The sequence below is a fragment of the Haliotis asinina genome, chromosome 4 (genome assembly GCF_037392515.1).
Source record: "Haliotis asinina isolate JCU_RB_2024 chromosome 4, JCU_Hal_asi_v2, whole genome shotgun sequence".
Lineage (NCBI taxonomy): Eukaryota > Metazoa > Mollusca > Gastropoda > Lepetellida > Haliotidae > Haliotis > Haliotis asinina.
In genome coordinates, this window is record NC_090283.1 from 24,749,238 (window position 1) to 24,762,086 (window position 12,849).

The 12,849-nt window shown below is 42.3% G+C and overlaps 2 protein-coding genes across 4 annotated transcripts in view; one reads left to right on the forward strand and one right to left on the reverse strand.

Moving 5' to 3' along the window:
- The window catches only part of LOC137281414 (uncharacterized), a 29,578-nt gene extending 23,620 nt beyond the window's left edge, over positions 1-5,958 (reverse strand). The window contains exon 1 of one of the 3 annotated variants that reach the window (XM_067812626.1): positions 5,471-5,958. In XM_067812626.1, the coding sequence (XP_067668727.1) occupies positions 5,471-5,536 (66 nt within the window). In that variant the 5' untranslated portion in view covers positions 5,537-5,958. Of the gene's footprint in view, positions 1-329; positions 592-5,050; positions 5,124-5,470 lie in introns of those variants that run through there. The other 2 variants (XM_067812627.1, XM_067812625.1) reach the window with 2 other exon arrangements.
- Positions 5,959-8,056: 2,098 nt separating this feature from the next.
- Positions 8,057-9,986, forward strand: LOC137281417 (uncharacterized). Its single transcript, XM_067812631.1, has 2 exons — positions 8,057-8,338; positions 9,065-9,986. The coding sequence occupies exons 1-2, from the start codon at positions 8,089-8,091 to the stop codon at positions 9,454-9,456; spliced, it is 642 nt and encodes a 213-aa protein (XP_067668732.1). The 5' UTR covers positions 8,057-8,088; the 3' UTR covers positions 9,457-9,986.
- The last annotated feature ends 2,863 nt before the right edge of the window (positions 9,987-12,849 follow it).

Sequence of the window (12,849 nt, forward strand, 5' to 3'; positions counted from 1 at the left end):
TGATGCACCCATTCTACCCAATAACACAATATGCACTTAATCACCTACTGTATCCAACAACACACGGCAAAAACTTGAACCTTGGCAGGTTTGCTCACCGATGAAAACCAACTGATCCCTATAGCTATTGTTCCTTAAGTCCTACCCGACCAACTATTCAGCGACAACCACAGAATCCAAACTCGCACCTCGCTCCTCCCTGAGAGTACGTAATGCAGGACATCGCCAGGAGGTAATGACACAACGTCTGTTGCAGAATACATTACCTGACAAACGCATATCGAGACAGGGCAGCGAGGACGACAAGGATGACTCAAAATAGCCTTTACCTTAGATAATGGTGACGATGGACGGTCTGTGTCTTCGCTGGACAACACCGGGTACTCCTCACTAGCCTCGGCCCCAACCTCCATCTGAGACTGGTGCAGCATCGGTTGCAGATTTTGGGTCGAGTTCTCGTAATCGAGAAAATGCCAGACAAGTTATTGTGGCACAGCGTCCGCGTTCGTCAGTGATGCTAATGGAGGAATTGGTTGTGTTTGTTTGGTGTTAAACGCGCACTCTGCGATATTCCAGTTTCATGGTGGCGGTCTGTAAAGGAACGTTTCGACTTTTCCAGGTTATTCTCCCACTTTTCCAGGTGTAAATCGACGGTCTGTAAATAATCGAGTCTGACAATCCAGTGATCAACAGCAAAATCATCGATCTAACTCGGATACGAGTCAGGGAGTGGGTTGAGTTACGCCGCGTTTGGCGGGGGCACCAGAAATGGGCTTCACACATTGTACTCATGTGGGGTATCGAACCCGGGCCTTCAGCGTGACGAGCGAACGCTTTAACCACAAGGCTACCCCACTGTCCAAACTGGGATACGATGACGTGTCAACCAAGTCAGTGTGCCTGACCACCCGATTCAGTTAGTCTCTCTCGTTAGCGATCTGTTTTATCTCGTATCGCTATTTTGTAGGTTATTTTGTTTTTCTTCAGCGAGTTTTTACAAATATATGCGATAATGTAGTTATTTAGCTGTTCTCAGACAAAGTGATTTTATATTTTTATAAAAAGGTAAATATTTAGGCATACAGGAGTCTCGTTACGATATGGCTGAAACATTGCCGATTTCAGTTTATATTTTAAGTCTCTTTCTCAAGTTGTATATCACTTTAAGTTCTGGTCTAGGCTCGATTATCAGCAGACCGTCGCCGTATAACTGGAATAGCGCTGAGCGCGAGGTTGAACAAGCAAGTAAACAAACATGATGTCAATCACTGGACTGTCTGGTCCAGACTGGATTATTTACAGACCACCGCCATACAGCTGGGTGCGGCTATAAACAAACATGGCAATAAATGTGAAGTGTTCATGAAGGAAGCTATGTTGATATACACTGTAAACAAAAAATCATGGGAACACCCTTAAATTTGATAGTCAGATATAAACTTAAATGTCATGGGGTAATTTATACACTAAGAGTGAATAAGCGAGTGACTTTAGTTTTACGCCGCACTCAGCAATATTCCAGCTATATGGCGGCGGTCTGAAAATAATCGAGTCTCGACCAGACAATCCAGTGATCAACAGCATGAGCATCGACGACTATCGTTTTTTGTCCGGTATGGTGAATTCAACTTTTTGTGTGAGTAATGGGCACTTTATACTACATGTCAGAACATACAGTGAAGCAACTGATTCAATACTCCTTGAGTTTGAGAGATGAAACATTGTTAAAAAAGCGAAAAGGAAGGGTGCTGAAACACCATACTTGACTCTAAGGCTCAGACACAACAGCCTAGTGCATGCGAAAGACAAGATTTTTCATAAAGAGTCCATTAAACACACAAAAAGTTGCATTTCCTTAGAGTATTTAATTCCCTCAACACGTTTTAGCACACACACACACACACACACACACACACACACACACACACACATACATGCATACATATATATAATATATATATAATAATATATATATGATTATTAAATTTTAGGGGGTTCAAATACATTTTCTTTGTAGCATAAAAGTTCAAGAAATATCCTGTCATCATAGCAATTCCGAGTTCGTACATCCGGTTTTAGTACAATGTCTACGAGTATTTAGCGGAAAGGGGAGGCGACAACTATCCATATCGCCGCCATGGTGGAACACTGCGGCTTGCCAAAATCTATTTATAAGTTTTCTCGGGGAATGGGTTTTCCCGAAAAAGGTTGCCAAAGGTCACCTGCCAGGGGGCTGACTCTCGCGTACGTCGCCTTGCGGCGAACATATCTCTATTGCCGTAAACGTGATTTCTCTGGAATGACAGTTTTAGGGAATCGTATTCATTCTAGATGTGTGGGTCAAAGCAAATATACATGTTCTCTGCTCGAAACGTAACAGTCTGATATTTCTGAATCTGAATACAAAATGTGCCTTACTGACAGCATGTCGTTATTTATGTGAAGTCTGGTGGTCCTTGTGAAGCAGACGTCAGGAAATATGTGAAAATATGCCACGCGCAATGAACGCAGGGTCATGTACTATAGCATGTTAGCCTACATTTTAATTAATCTAACTGAATCAATGATATGTACTTTTCTTACGTACGTGTTCACACGGATTACGGGTATGGGGTAGTTTTCAGAGAATAACTCCTTGTCGTTTCTGACAGTGAAGGTCCAGGTTAGAACTGGTTTTCAGCAACCCACGCTTGTCGTAAAAGGCGACTAACGGGATGGGGTTCTCAGGCACGCCGACTTGGTTGACACATGTCATCGTATCTCAGTTACGTAGATCGATGCTCATGCTGTTGATCACTGGATTGTATGGCATATACTCGATTGTTTTACAGATCGCGGTCTTTGAGATGTAATATTGCTGAGTGTGGTATCAAACAAACTACCAACAATAGTTTCTATCAGTGCGACTCTTTCAGCCATGTTATGAAAGCAGCCAAAAGTGTTCACTCGCATCAGTGCGACAGTATAGGGTAGTCAAGTGGTTAAAGCGTCGGCTCGTCACACCGAAGACCCGTGTTCGATTCCTCATCACGATGTGTGAAGCCCATTTCTAGGGGACCCACCGTGACGTTACCGCCCATACATCGGTATAATAATGGTCTCTGCTCTCACTGTGTACAATTGAAAGTGCAGTTGATACGCCTGAGGCTATATCACTGATAACTTGTTCTCCTTAATTCAACACACAATCCGGAAAATCTCATCACGCGGATTTCATAACAGCTCTTGCGTAATTCCCTAGCTCGTTATTCCACGTGAACGTGGATGTTAGTTTCAGTTTACATAATTAATTAACACAAGTGACATGACTGATAGTGAACATGTCAGGACATATGAGGATGGGTTAATAGGTTAGGGTCAAAGTTGGCCGTGGGGTTAGGGAAGGGATGGGGATGGAGGGGGTGAGGGTTTGCACGCACATGTTGCTATCGTACCTGTGACAGCGGAATGACAATGTTATAAGAGGCGATCTGGTGATCAGGCTCGCTGATTTGTTTGACACATATTACCCTATCCCAGTTGCGTAGAACAATCCTCATGCTGTTGATCACTGGATTGTTTGGTTCAGACTCCATTATTTACGATTATTCATATGGTCTGATTATTGAGATAGAGCGACGTTAAACAAGAAACAAATACAACTGTTTGTTAACTCGAAGCCTTGTATTTTGAAGGAGTGAGTTTAGTTTTACGCCGTTAAACACACAAGTGCACATTACTTTGGGGGGGGGGGGTAATTTGTTGTTAAAGTCTGTTCCAACCACGATGCCATGTGTCAACAAGGGCAACGAACATGACATCCCAGTCCCGTTATACGCTTGTTATAACAAGCATGGGGTGAAGATCCGTTCTTTCCCGGAGCATTATGGGCCGTGCCACTAATTGGAGTGAAGTTCGATGACAATGACAGCATACACCTGGCTGCACTTAGAGCGTGTGTGTGAAATATGATTCATGCTGGTAATCTATAACCCCCACGCTATGACAGTCATGTTATATTCACTAAAACAGATCGTGTTCTAGCAAGTTCCAAAATCATTTGGATAAAAAGTCATTTATGATTACAAGAAAAATATATAAGGACGTAGGTTTACATCGTTTTTCAGTCTATTACGGAAGACGTTATCAATGTTTTCATTAATAAGTGAGTGTGTTAAGGATTTACGTCACACCAGCAGCATTTCAAACATATAGTGACTGTATCAAGTTATAGACATATTTATCATTATAATGAAGATGAAAATATTAATGAACAAAAAAGATTCCATCTTTGTTGATCAATACTATACAGGTAATTGCGCATGCGGATGGCGCAGCACAGATCTCAACCCAGTCAAGAATTCTGGGACATCATCCGGGTGGTCTCGGTGGAAAAATCACCAGCAAAAGCAACCACCAGTCCTGGCGAATTAATTGCTCTCGATCAGTGTCCCGTTACGTGTACGGCACACAGCTGGCATCTGCGAAGAAAGACGTCAACTCGGAATAGAAGTTCCCCGTCTTGGCTAATGCATGTACGCATACTCCTCGCGTGCTGCAGACAGCGTGAATCATAAACAGTCAGAACACGGAAGCAACTCAGTATCGGTTCATTGCCGGCTCAGTACCAAGAGACGTCTGACTGATTGAATAATCAAGGTCTGATAAGTGACCTTAACTGTCATAGCAAAGCACCTTCAATATAAGCAAGAATTACATTGTCAACTTCATGGAGAACGTATAGTATTCCTGGAACATAATAGTCCAGCCAGTGAGGGGTCAGTCTGAGATTTCACCATATGACTTACATTTACATATTATTTTGTAATGCAGTAAATACCAAGCCGCATTATTAAGCCGATTACACACTGTTCAGTTCGCAGAAATATATGTTAATGACACTGAGACATCAAAACACCAATTATAAAAAATGACCCCTTCATACATTGTTTCGAGGTGAGTGTGATTTAGTAACTAAACACTCGATGCCATAGAAATGGTGTCCTTTTAAGGGCGAGGCCCAGTTTGTGTTGGTGTGATACTTTATGAAACGAAATACAAAACATCTAACCTGTATGAGGTTTTCATCAAGCGGACTGGAACGGACTGACTGCATCCGTCTCCTCAATGTAACGTTTGTATATGAAATCACATGATATCCGAAATGTCACATGTATGACGATCACCTGTCTGCCCATTTTTCGTGTGAGCGCAGCGCTAAATGGTTTATTTCTGAGTCATCTAACGGCTAAACCGTATGTTTACACTGTATATGGAATATAACAATATGACAATACTTGTTTTAAACGTGTCGGTCTTAATCCGTACACGGAGTGTGTATAATATATCACACATTTAGTATTACGCTCGTGTTATACAATACCTACCCATTTTTCAAAGGTAGCTACCTCAAAGTTCTGAGTTATCTAAAACCTACACCAAATGTTCATATCACACAGTCAGTACTATGCACGTGTTATACAATACCTACCCATCTTTCAAACGTGATTTTCTCAAGTAGGTGTATTTTCCTTCTCGTCGAGAAAGGACTCGCCATTGAATCTTAAACTGTCACTTCAGCTGGCACTTCAAAATTCACTTCGACCTTGAAACCGACCTGTCATCATGCGAGGATTGTTTCAAAATATTGCACACATTAATCCTTTACTATTCCCAGGCGTTGAACCCAAACATGTCTTAGTTCACGTAGTGACCTTTTAAAAAGGTGAAAAAAACCCAATTGGATCTCTGCAACAGTCGGATCCTGAATGGGTTGGCCGGGCTCTTTCTGGAAATTGTTTCTTCTTGGAAAAGTATTTTTGCATCCGAACAAAAAATGGCGGATATTATTCTTCTGTGGATATCGAAGACGGGCAGCTTTGTTAGGAGTCGTTTCAAAAATGTTTTACTCCTGCGAAGGTTATTCTTTAAACCTCGCAACTGTTACGTGTATGTTCAACGCATTCCGAAGAAACGCGAGACGAGCTTTGGATTTTGGACTTTGGATTCACTTCATTATACAGCAAATCTATGAATTTAATACTTCCGCAGTCTTGTCCGCTTGAATAAATGTCTAGCAGTGCATGTTTCACTTAAACATTAGAACAATTCATTACGGGTGAAGATAGGGAAAATACAAGCATTTTCTCTTAGCATTATAAAGAGGTACTTAGTTATCATGGCTGGTCCCGCTGTGACGAATTAAGAGAAATTGTCCCTCTCGAATAAAAGTGTCATAGATAAAGTACAATGCGACACAGTGCAACTCCATGATTAGATTGTTTGGTTTTGCCTTGCTCTTGTGACATTTGAATTTGTTATCGACGTTAGTGGTTGTTGGGGATTTGTGAAATTACTTCACGTAAACAAGGGGCGGTGAGGTAGACTAACCACTAGCTAGTGGTTAAAGCGCACAATTCTTGTGGTATTGCTGGAATATTGCTAAGAGCGGCATAAAACTAAACTCAATCATTCACGTAAATAACGTCATATTTCCGGTAACGTTTATAACGGACCGGTGACTGAATTTAGTTTTACGCAGCACATAGCAATGTCCCAGCGGCATAAAACTAAACTCAATCATTCACGTAAATAACGTAATATTTCAAACATGTAACATCGCACCCCGCTAGACCCCCATGTACATAACAGTCTGCACCTGGCGGACAGGTGACTGAAAGCATGCCAGTGCAATCATCACCTAATTAACGGCGAGTGAGTGAATTTAGTTTTACGCCGCACTTAGCAATATCCCAGCTACATGGCTAAGGTCTGTAAATAATCGAGTCGGGACCAGACAATCCAGTGATCAACAACATGAACATGTGTCAACCAAGTCAAGCAACCCATGCCTGTCGTAAGGTACTACTAACGGGATCGGGTGGTTAGGCTCACTGACACACTGATCGTATCCCAATTGCTTATATCGATGTTCGTGACATGTTAATCATTAGATTGTTTGGTCCAGGCTCGATTATATAATTTACAGACTGACGCCACAGAATATTGATGATGCACTTCGGTAGTTATACTACCTAAACTGCAAGGAAGTCGGTAATAATGACAGATACACATAGAAAAACAACAACAGAGGTACAATTGTGTTAATATGGTCTTTACTTGCCTTTGCAAATTGTTTAAAACGCCCGTAAAATATTTATTCACGACAGAGGTGGATCACGGTGAACATTAGACTAACAACTAGTCTCTGAAATGAACATATTTTACTGAAAAAACGTTCATAGTGAAAAAAATAATATAATGAAATGGAGCCCTGAGACTCTCTTCATTTTCAGAAGCTAAGGAAGTCTAGACTTGCCACGTTTGACTTACGCTTGACTTGCGTGGGCTTTCTTGGATATATATACTTCAGGGTCTGTACGACAGACTAGGGTGAACATGCGTTTCATAGCCTCCTTCTCGCATGCACATGCGCAATGAGGCGGTCAAAAGGATGGCGACATTGATTTCGTTCTCTTCAGACCTGTCTTGAAAAGTATGTTTGTAAATATTGGCATGTTGAGTACTCCGTGGATTCGTTAGTCGCCTCGTTCAACAATTCACTGCGCGATCTTCTCAGGTGAAAAACCCATACCTGTCGCCTAAGAAACATACAACTGCGGACATAGCGGACCGTCCAAGATGGTGATAAAAACTCCTGTCCGGTTGATTTCGTGGACTGAATACCGAGAAATGGACACGAGAGGAGATAGAATGCAGCTATATGACTTATCCCACCGGGTACCCATCTTCTGCTGCGTGTATAGAGACAAGTTTATACAAACTCTGTTGTCTAGGGTGATACCACATGAATGACGTGCTTCGTCAGTTTCGTCCTGGAAACTCTCACGAGTCAAGCTGCCAAACATGGATACCCATCTAAAACGTCTCCGCACCGTTCATTAATTTCAACCGAGTCTGTACACGGGACCACGCATCATCGCATAATTATTAGCTGTTTGCTTCCAGAGTGCAAATCAGCTCTCTTTACATTATGAGAGACAACAGATGTATAACATTACTACAGTAGGAGCGTCATGTCTGGTAATCAGATTCAAAACTCGTGACATCTCGTGATGTAGGTTATGTAGATAAAACGGTTGAACACGGATGTATGTGAAACCCTGTTCACCACCACGCCCAATGAATGTGGCAGTTCTGTTTCTTTGCCTTTTGCAGAGTAGGTCTGTGTGGGGACTTATCATGCCCACGACGAAACCGAATGCTGCCGCTGATCTCGCCAGTCTTTCAAATCTCGTCACTCAGCTTCAGCAGACTGTGACTGCTCTTCAAGCCAGCAATACCCATGCAGCTGCGGACATAACGTCACTGAAAAAACAGGTAGCATCCCTCAAGCTTGGTAGGTTAATACTTAGTTGACAGAGAGGTAGAGAGAGAGGGAGAGAGTTAGAAAGAGAGAGAGAGAGGTAGAGAGAGAGAGAGGTTAATACTTAGTTCAGAGAGGGGGGCAGCACAAAGAGACAGATACAGAGAGACCAGGAGAGAGAGATGCACCCAAAGAAGGAGGGAGAGGGGATAGAGAAACACAGAGGGACAGTGATAGAGAGACATGGAGAGAGACAGAGATACACACAGAGACACGGAGAGAGAGAAAGAAACAGAGACAGACACACACACACACACAGAGAGAGAGAGAGAGAGGTTGAGGTTGTCAGTTTAGTTTTACGCGCCACTATATTCCAGCTATGTGGCGGCAGTGTGTTAGTTTACCAACATCTCCAAAATATGTCACAGAGCAGGCGGCCTGGCAGCTCAGGCTCGCAGATTCATGTCATCGCAACCCAGATACGTAGATGGATACTCATGCTGTTGATCACGGGTTTATCTGGCCCAGACTCGATCATTTAGCTAGCTGGAATATTTGTGAATAAAAAGATATAGGTCGAGATTGTAGAACCGACTGTGCTCTTGGCAGTGGTTTCTTGTAGATAAGCCTTCATTACCCTCATTCAATTCAGAAGGTACTGACAACCGTTTTGGGTTATCTAAGTCCATATACATGGAAATAAAGCAAAGGAATTTCATATGTGTAGGTTACCATATATAGTCTTTGTGTTTTGTACAGCATCGAAGACCGTGTCATTTCACGTGTGGAGGCCATCAGGAGACGCTCGAACCAGCAATGCTGAATATGCTCCCCTGACATTCAACCGTATGGACATCAACGCTGGATCTGGCTACAACATAACCGCCGGCACCTTCACTGCACCAGTGTCCGGAACTTACTTGTTCTATCTGGAAGTGGACGTGTTTAAGAAGAATGCTGACATGTTCATCTTCATGAAGAAGTCGGGAGGAGTGTTCAAGTCCGCCGGGTTCCAGGAAGCGGGTGTTGCTGCTGTAGCTGTGCGCCATCTTGACAAAGGGGAGGAGGTTGGGGTGGTACCGGAGCAATCAAGTTATTACTATACTACACCTGCTCAAATCTTCGGCGGGGTATTGTTGTCCGCGGACTGATAACTGACGTATTCACATTGTACATCAACTTGGATCATTGTATAAACTCAAATATCCTTCACGTTGTTCACTGGTCACGAGGGGGACATGGGTCGATATACAGTCAATGTTTCTTTCTCTGGCCTGAACACCTCGGGTACAAATCTCTTTGTAATCATCGCTAGATTTTGCAGACAACAGGAAAAAACAAATTTAGAGTTATCTCCCTGTCACCGATTTGAATGCGCAATGTGTCGGTGATTTCCATAGATCATACGTGATTCGATGTTATTCGAGATTAATATAATTTCAACAACGAAGTACGAAATGAGTTCGGCATTCTTAGCGGGGTACATAGAAAATGTTACTCGCGTGTGAGCAGGGTACAATAGTAGTAGAAGAGTGCTCAGCCAATCGGAAAATGACACGTGTGAATCAAGTTAAATATAGTATATTTTCCTTGATGTTGTGTATCACTTGCTTGATAACGATGTTTGCATCTACACCGAAATATCCCATCCATTTCAATAAAAAATGTCTGTCCATAAAAAGAGCGTTCCTGTACATCATACCAGCTTCTATACCATTGAAAGAAGTGAGGGATATTGGATTTACAGACTGACAAAACGCAAAAATGAAGCAAACGAGGAAACAGGTGATGAAGAAAAATTAAGGGAAAATGACAATTTATGCCATTCCTTTGTAGATGTTTCGTCTCTATGGATACATGTTACTTTTTCGCAAATACATTGGCGCTGGCAAGTGGTATGCTCGCAAAATGGAATAACCCCTACTTTTTAATGGTGCATGTGAGAGTCGAAGAAGAAAACTCTATACCAACCACAACACTCTATTGACCGTTTTGATTATAGAGACATATTTAGAGTGCAACATAAATTTACACGTCAAGGTGAAAAGAGTCAACTGGAAAAGACTGACAGCCAAACCATCATCCCTCCATACAGTTTAAACGTTAACGTTAGTAAAACACGTTAGAACCTACTGAACGCAGTAAACAAAATTCTATTCAAATACAAATCCTGATTCTCTTTGATTCGCATTATACCACTATCCTGTTGAGTTGCTCCTAATTGGGACAGAGTCAGCTTAAATTCTACTGTGCAGAGGGTATTATCATTGCTATAGGATATTTATTTAGCGCACATATCCCGGTAGCTTAGTACATGCTCAAGGCGCGGGCATTTTCATTCAAAGAATGTCGATCTCAGACGGCATATCGTATTATCAATCTCAACTCCACGGGGACCATACAACTCTTGCAGCCACTAGGCTGTTTACTCTTTGGTGTTTACTCTTTACACACGTAGCCTTGGTGAGCTGATCAACCAGCATTCTGTAAACCACCACTGCTATGCGGATGACACACAGCCTCTGAGATCATTTTTACTTAATCAGTCCAAAACACAGATAGCTCATGTTTCAGAGTGCATTTCTGATGTGAAATCCTTGATGTCAATCAATAAGCTAAAATTGAATGACAACAAAACTAATATCTTGCTGACCGGGTCAACCATGAATCAGGCCAAGGTTAAGGTGGACTCGATCAAGATTGGTAAAACAGTAAAAAATATTGTGGTCATCATGAACTCAAACCTCTCTATGGAGGGCCATGTAAATACCGTATGTCACATGAGAACATTGCCAACATCCGCCACCTGTTGACATGTGATGTGTTATGCCATTTGGCCAGATCCACTATCCTCTCACGGGTAGACTACTGTAACAGTCTACTGGGTAATGTACGTCAGGATCTTGTCACTAAATTACAGCGCATTCAGAATGCAGCTGCTCGTACCATCACCAGAAGCGGGAAGCGGTCACACATCACACCAGTCCTTGTCAAACTACACTGGCTGCCGATCAAAGCAAGGATCGAATATAAGATCCTGTGCATCACATACCGCTGCATAAATGGTTCGGCTCCATCTTACCTGTCCAACCTTGTAAAAGAGTATGTTCCATCTCGCTGTCTCGGATCAGCCAACAACTCAGTGCTCAAAATTCCCACTGCCAAACTGAAAACCTTTGGGCACAGAAGCTTCTCGTTCACATCCGCCTTTCTCTGGAATGATCTGACCGTCTTTATTAAAAACACTGAAACACTATCTACCTTCCAGTCAAAGCTGAAAACTTTCCTCTTCCAAAAATATTACCCTGATGTCTAGACTAGCTGTCTTATCACAAGCGCCGCGAGCAATCACTTTATTATGGCTTCCTCAATCTTACGAGGTACCTACTCACAGCTGGGTGGACTGGGACACATAGTCACAGCACTTTGTCCAAGTTTACTGCACGTTGCTGTACCCGCAACTATGTGTTTGCACGCATTCATATGACCACCATCTGGTCATATACCAACGGATTCATGGGTTGTTATAAGTGTACAGGGTTGTGTACTGTACACTAGGGATTGTGACAACATGGAAACAGTTTGCACACAAAGCTGACTCCAAAGTCACCAGTCACAGGTGGGCTCTATCCCAACACCTCAATCTCCATGTTGCGTTTCCAGGAAATGAAATATACATGCCAAAAATATTCGGACACTTGTAATTTCCATAGACTTACATGCTAGTTTAGTGTTGCATAAATAAATTTCATGAATTTAATTTTCATGAGATCCAAGTCAAATTTTGCACATTAGTGAGGAATCATCTTACCTACAATCAAATATTTTCTGTATAATTTTCTATTGCTTATTTATCGAATGGCACCAATTTAATCAACATGTGTGCAGTGCCGTGAACTATTTCAACATGGCGGCCTATGTGATTGTGCGTTGTGGAACCATATATATAATCATTTATTCCTCCATGGTGAAGAGAACAGAAAGAAAACAGTACTTATGTACTTAAGTTAGAATTTTCATACACATTTGAGCTAATCTCGCGTTTGAATTTAATCAGTCAAAGACACGAGTGACATTGAGTCACTGGAACACAGCTTTGTACATCATGCAGATGTATTTTACACACAGAGTTGTAAACTCAGTCAGGTCCTCTTTGATTAGGGGAAAGTCGGTTGTACATGACAGCAAGCACTCAGTCAGTTCCGTTGGGTTCATGCTGTGAACTGTGAACTTTTATGCTGAACTCGATTGGTTCGACATTGATTAGGCCTAACCACAGTTCGTCCCGAGTTGCCTCTGTGTATCCACATACAACTACGGCTTGAGTGAGGGGGTCATCATGCATCAAACCATACCGATGACACAACCTTGTTTCACACAAGTCTATCACTGTCGCGCAAGCTTTGATAACAAAGTTAGCTTGCTGTGATGCTTCAAGCAATGACACTGTCCATGCAGGATGGACTTCAAGCCGGCGATGTATCCGCTGGAACTTGTGAAGGCCACTGTCATCTGCCAGCCGACGGTTCCACTGTGCCACATGA

Excerpts from the sequence above, each read along its gene's own strand:
- LOC137281417 (XM_067812631.1), top strand. The coding sequence starts at position 8,089 with ATGTATGTGAAACCCTGTTCACCACCACGCCCAATGAATGTGGCAGTT. Across the intron at positions 8,339-9,064 it reads GGTAGCATCCCTCAAGCTTG|CATCGAAGACCGTGTCATTT; the intron begins GTAGGTTAATAC and ends TGTTTTGTACAG.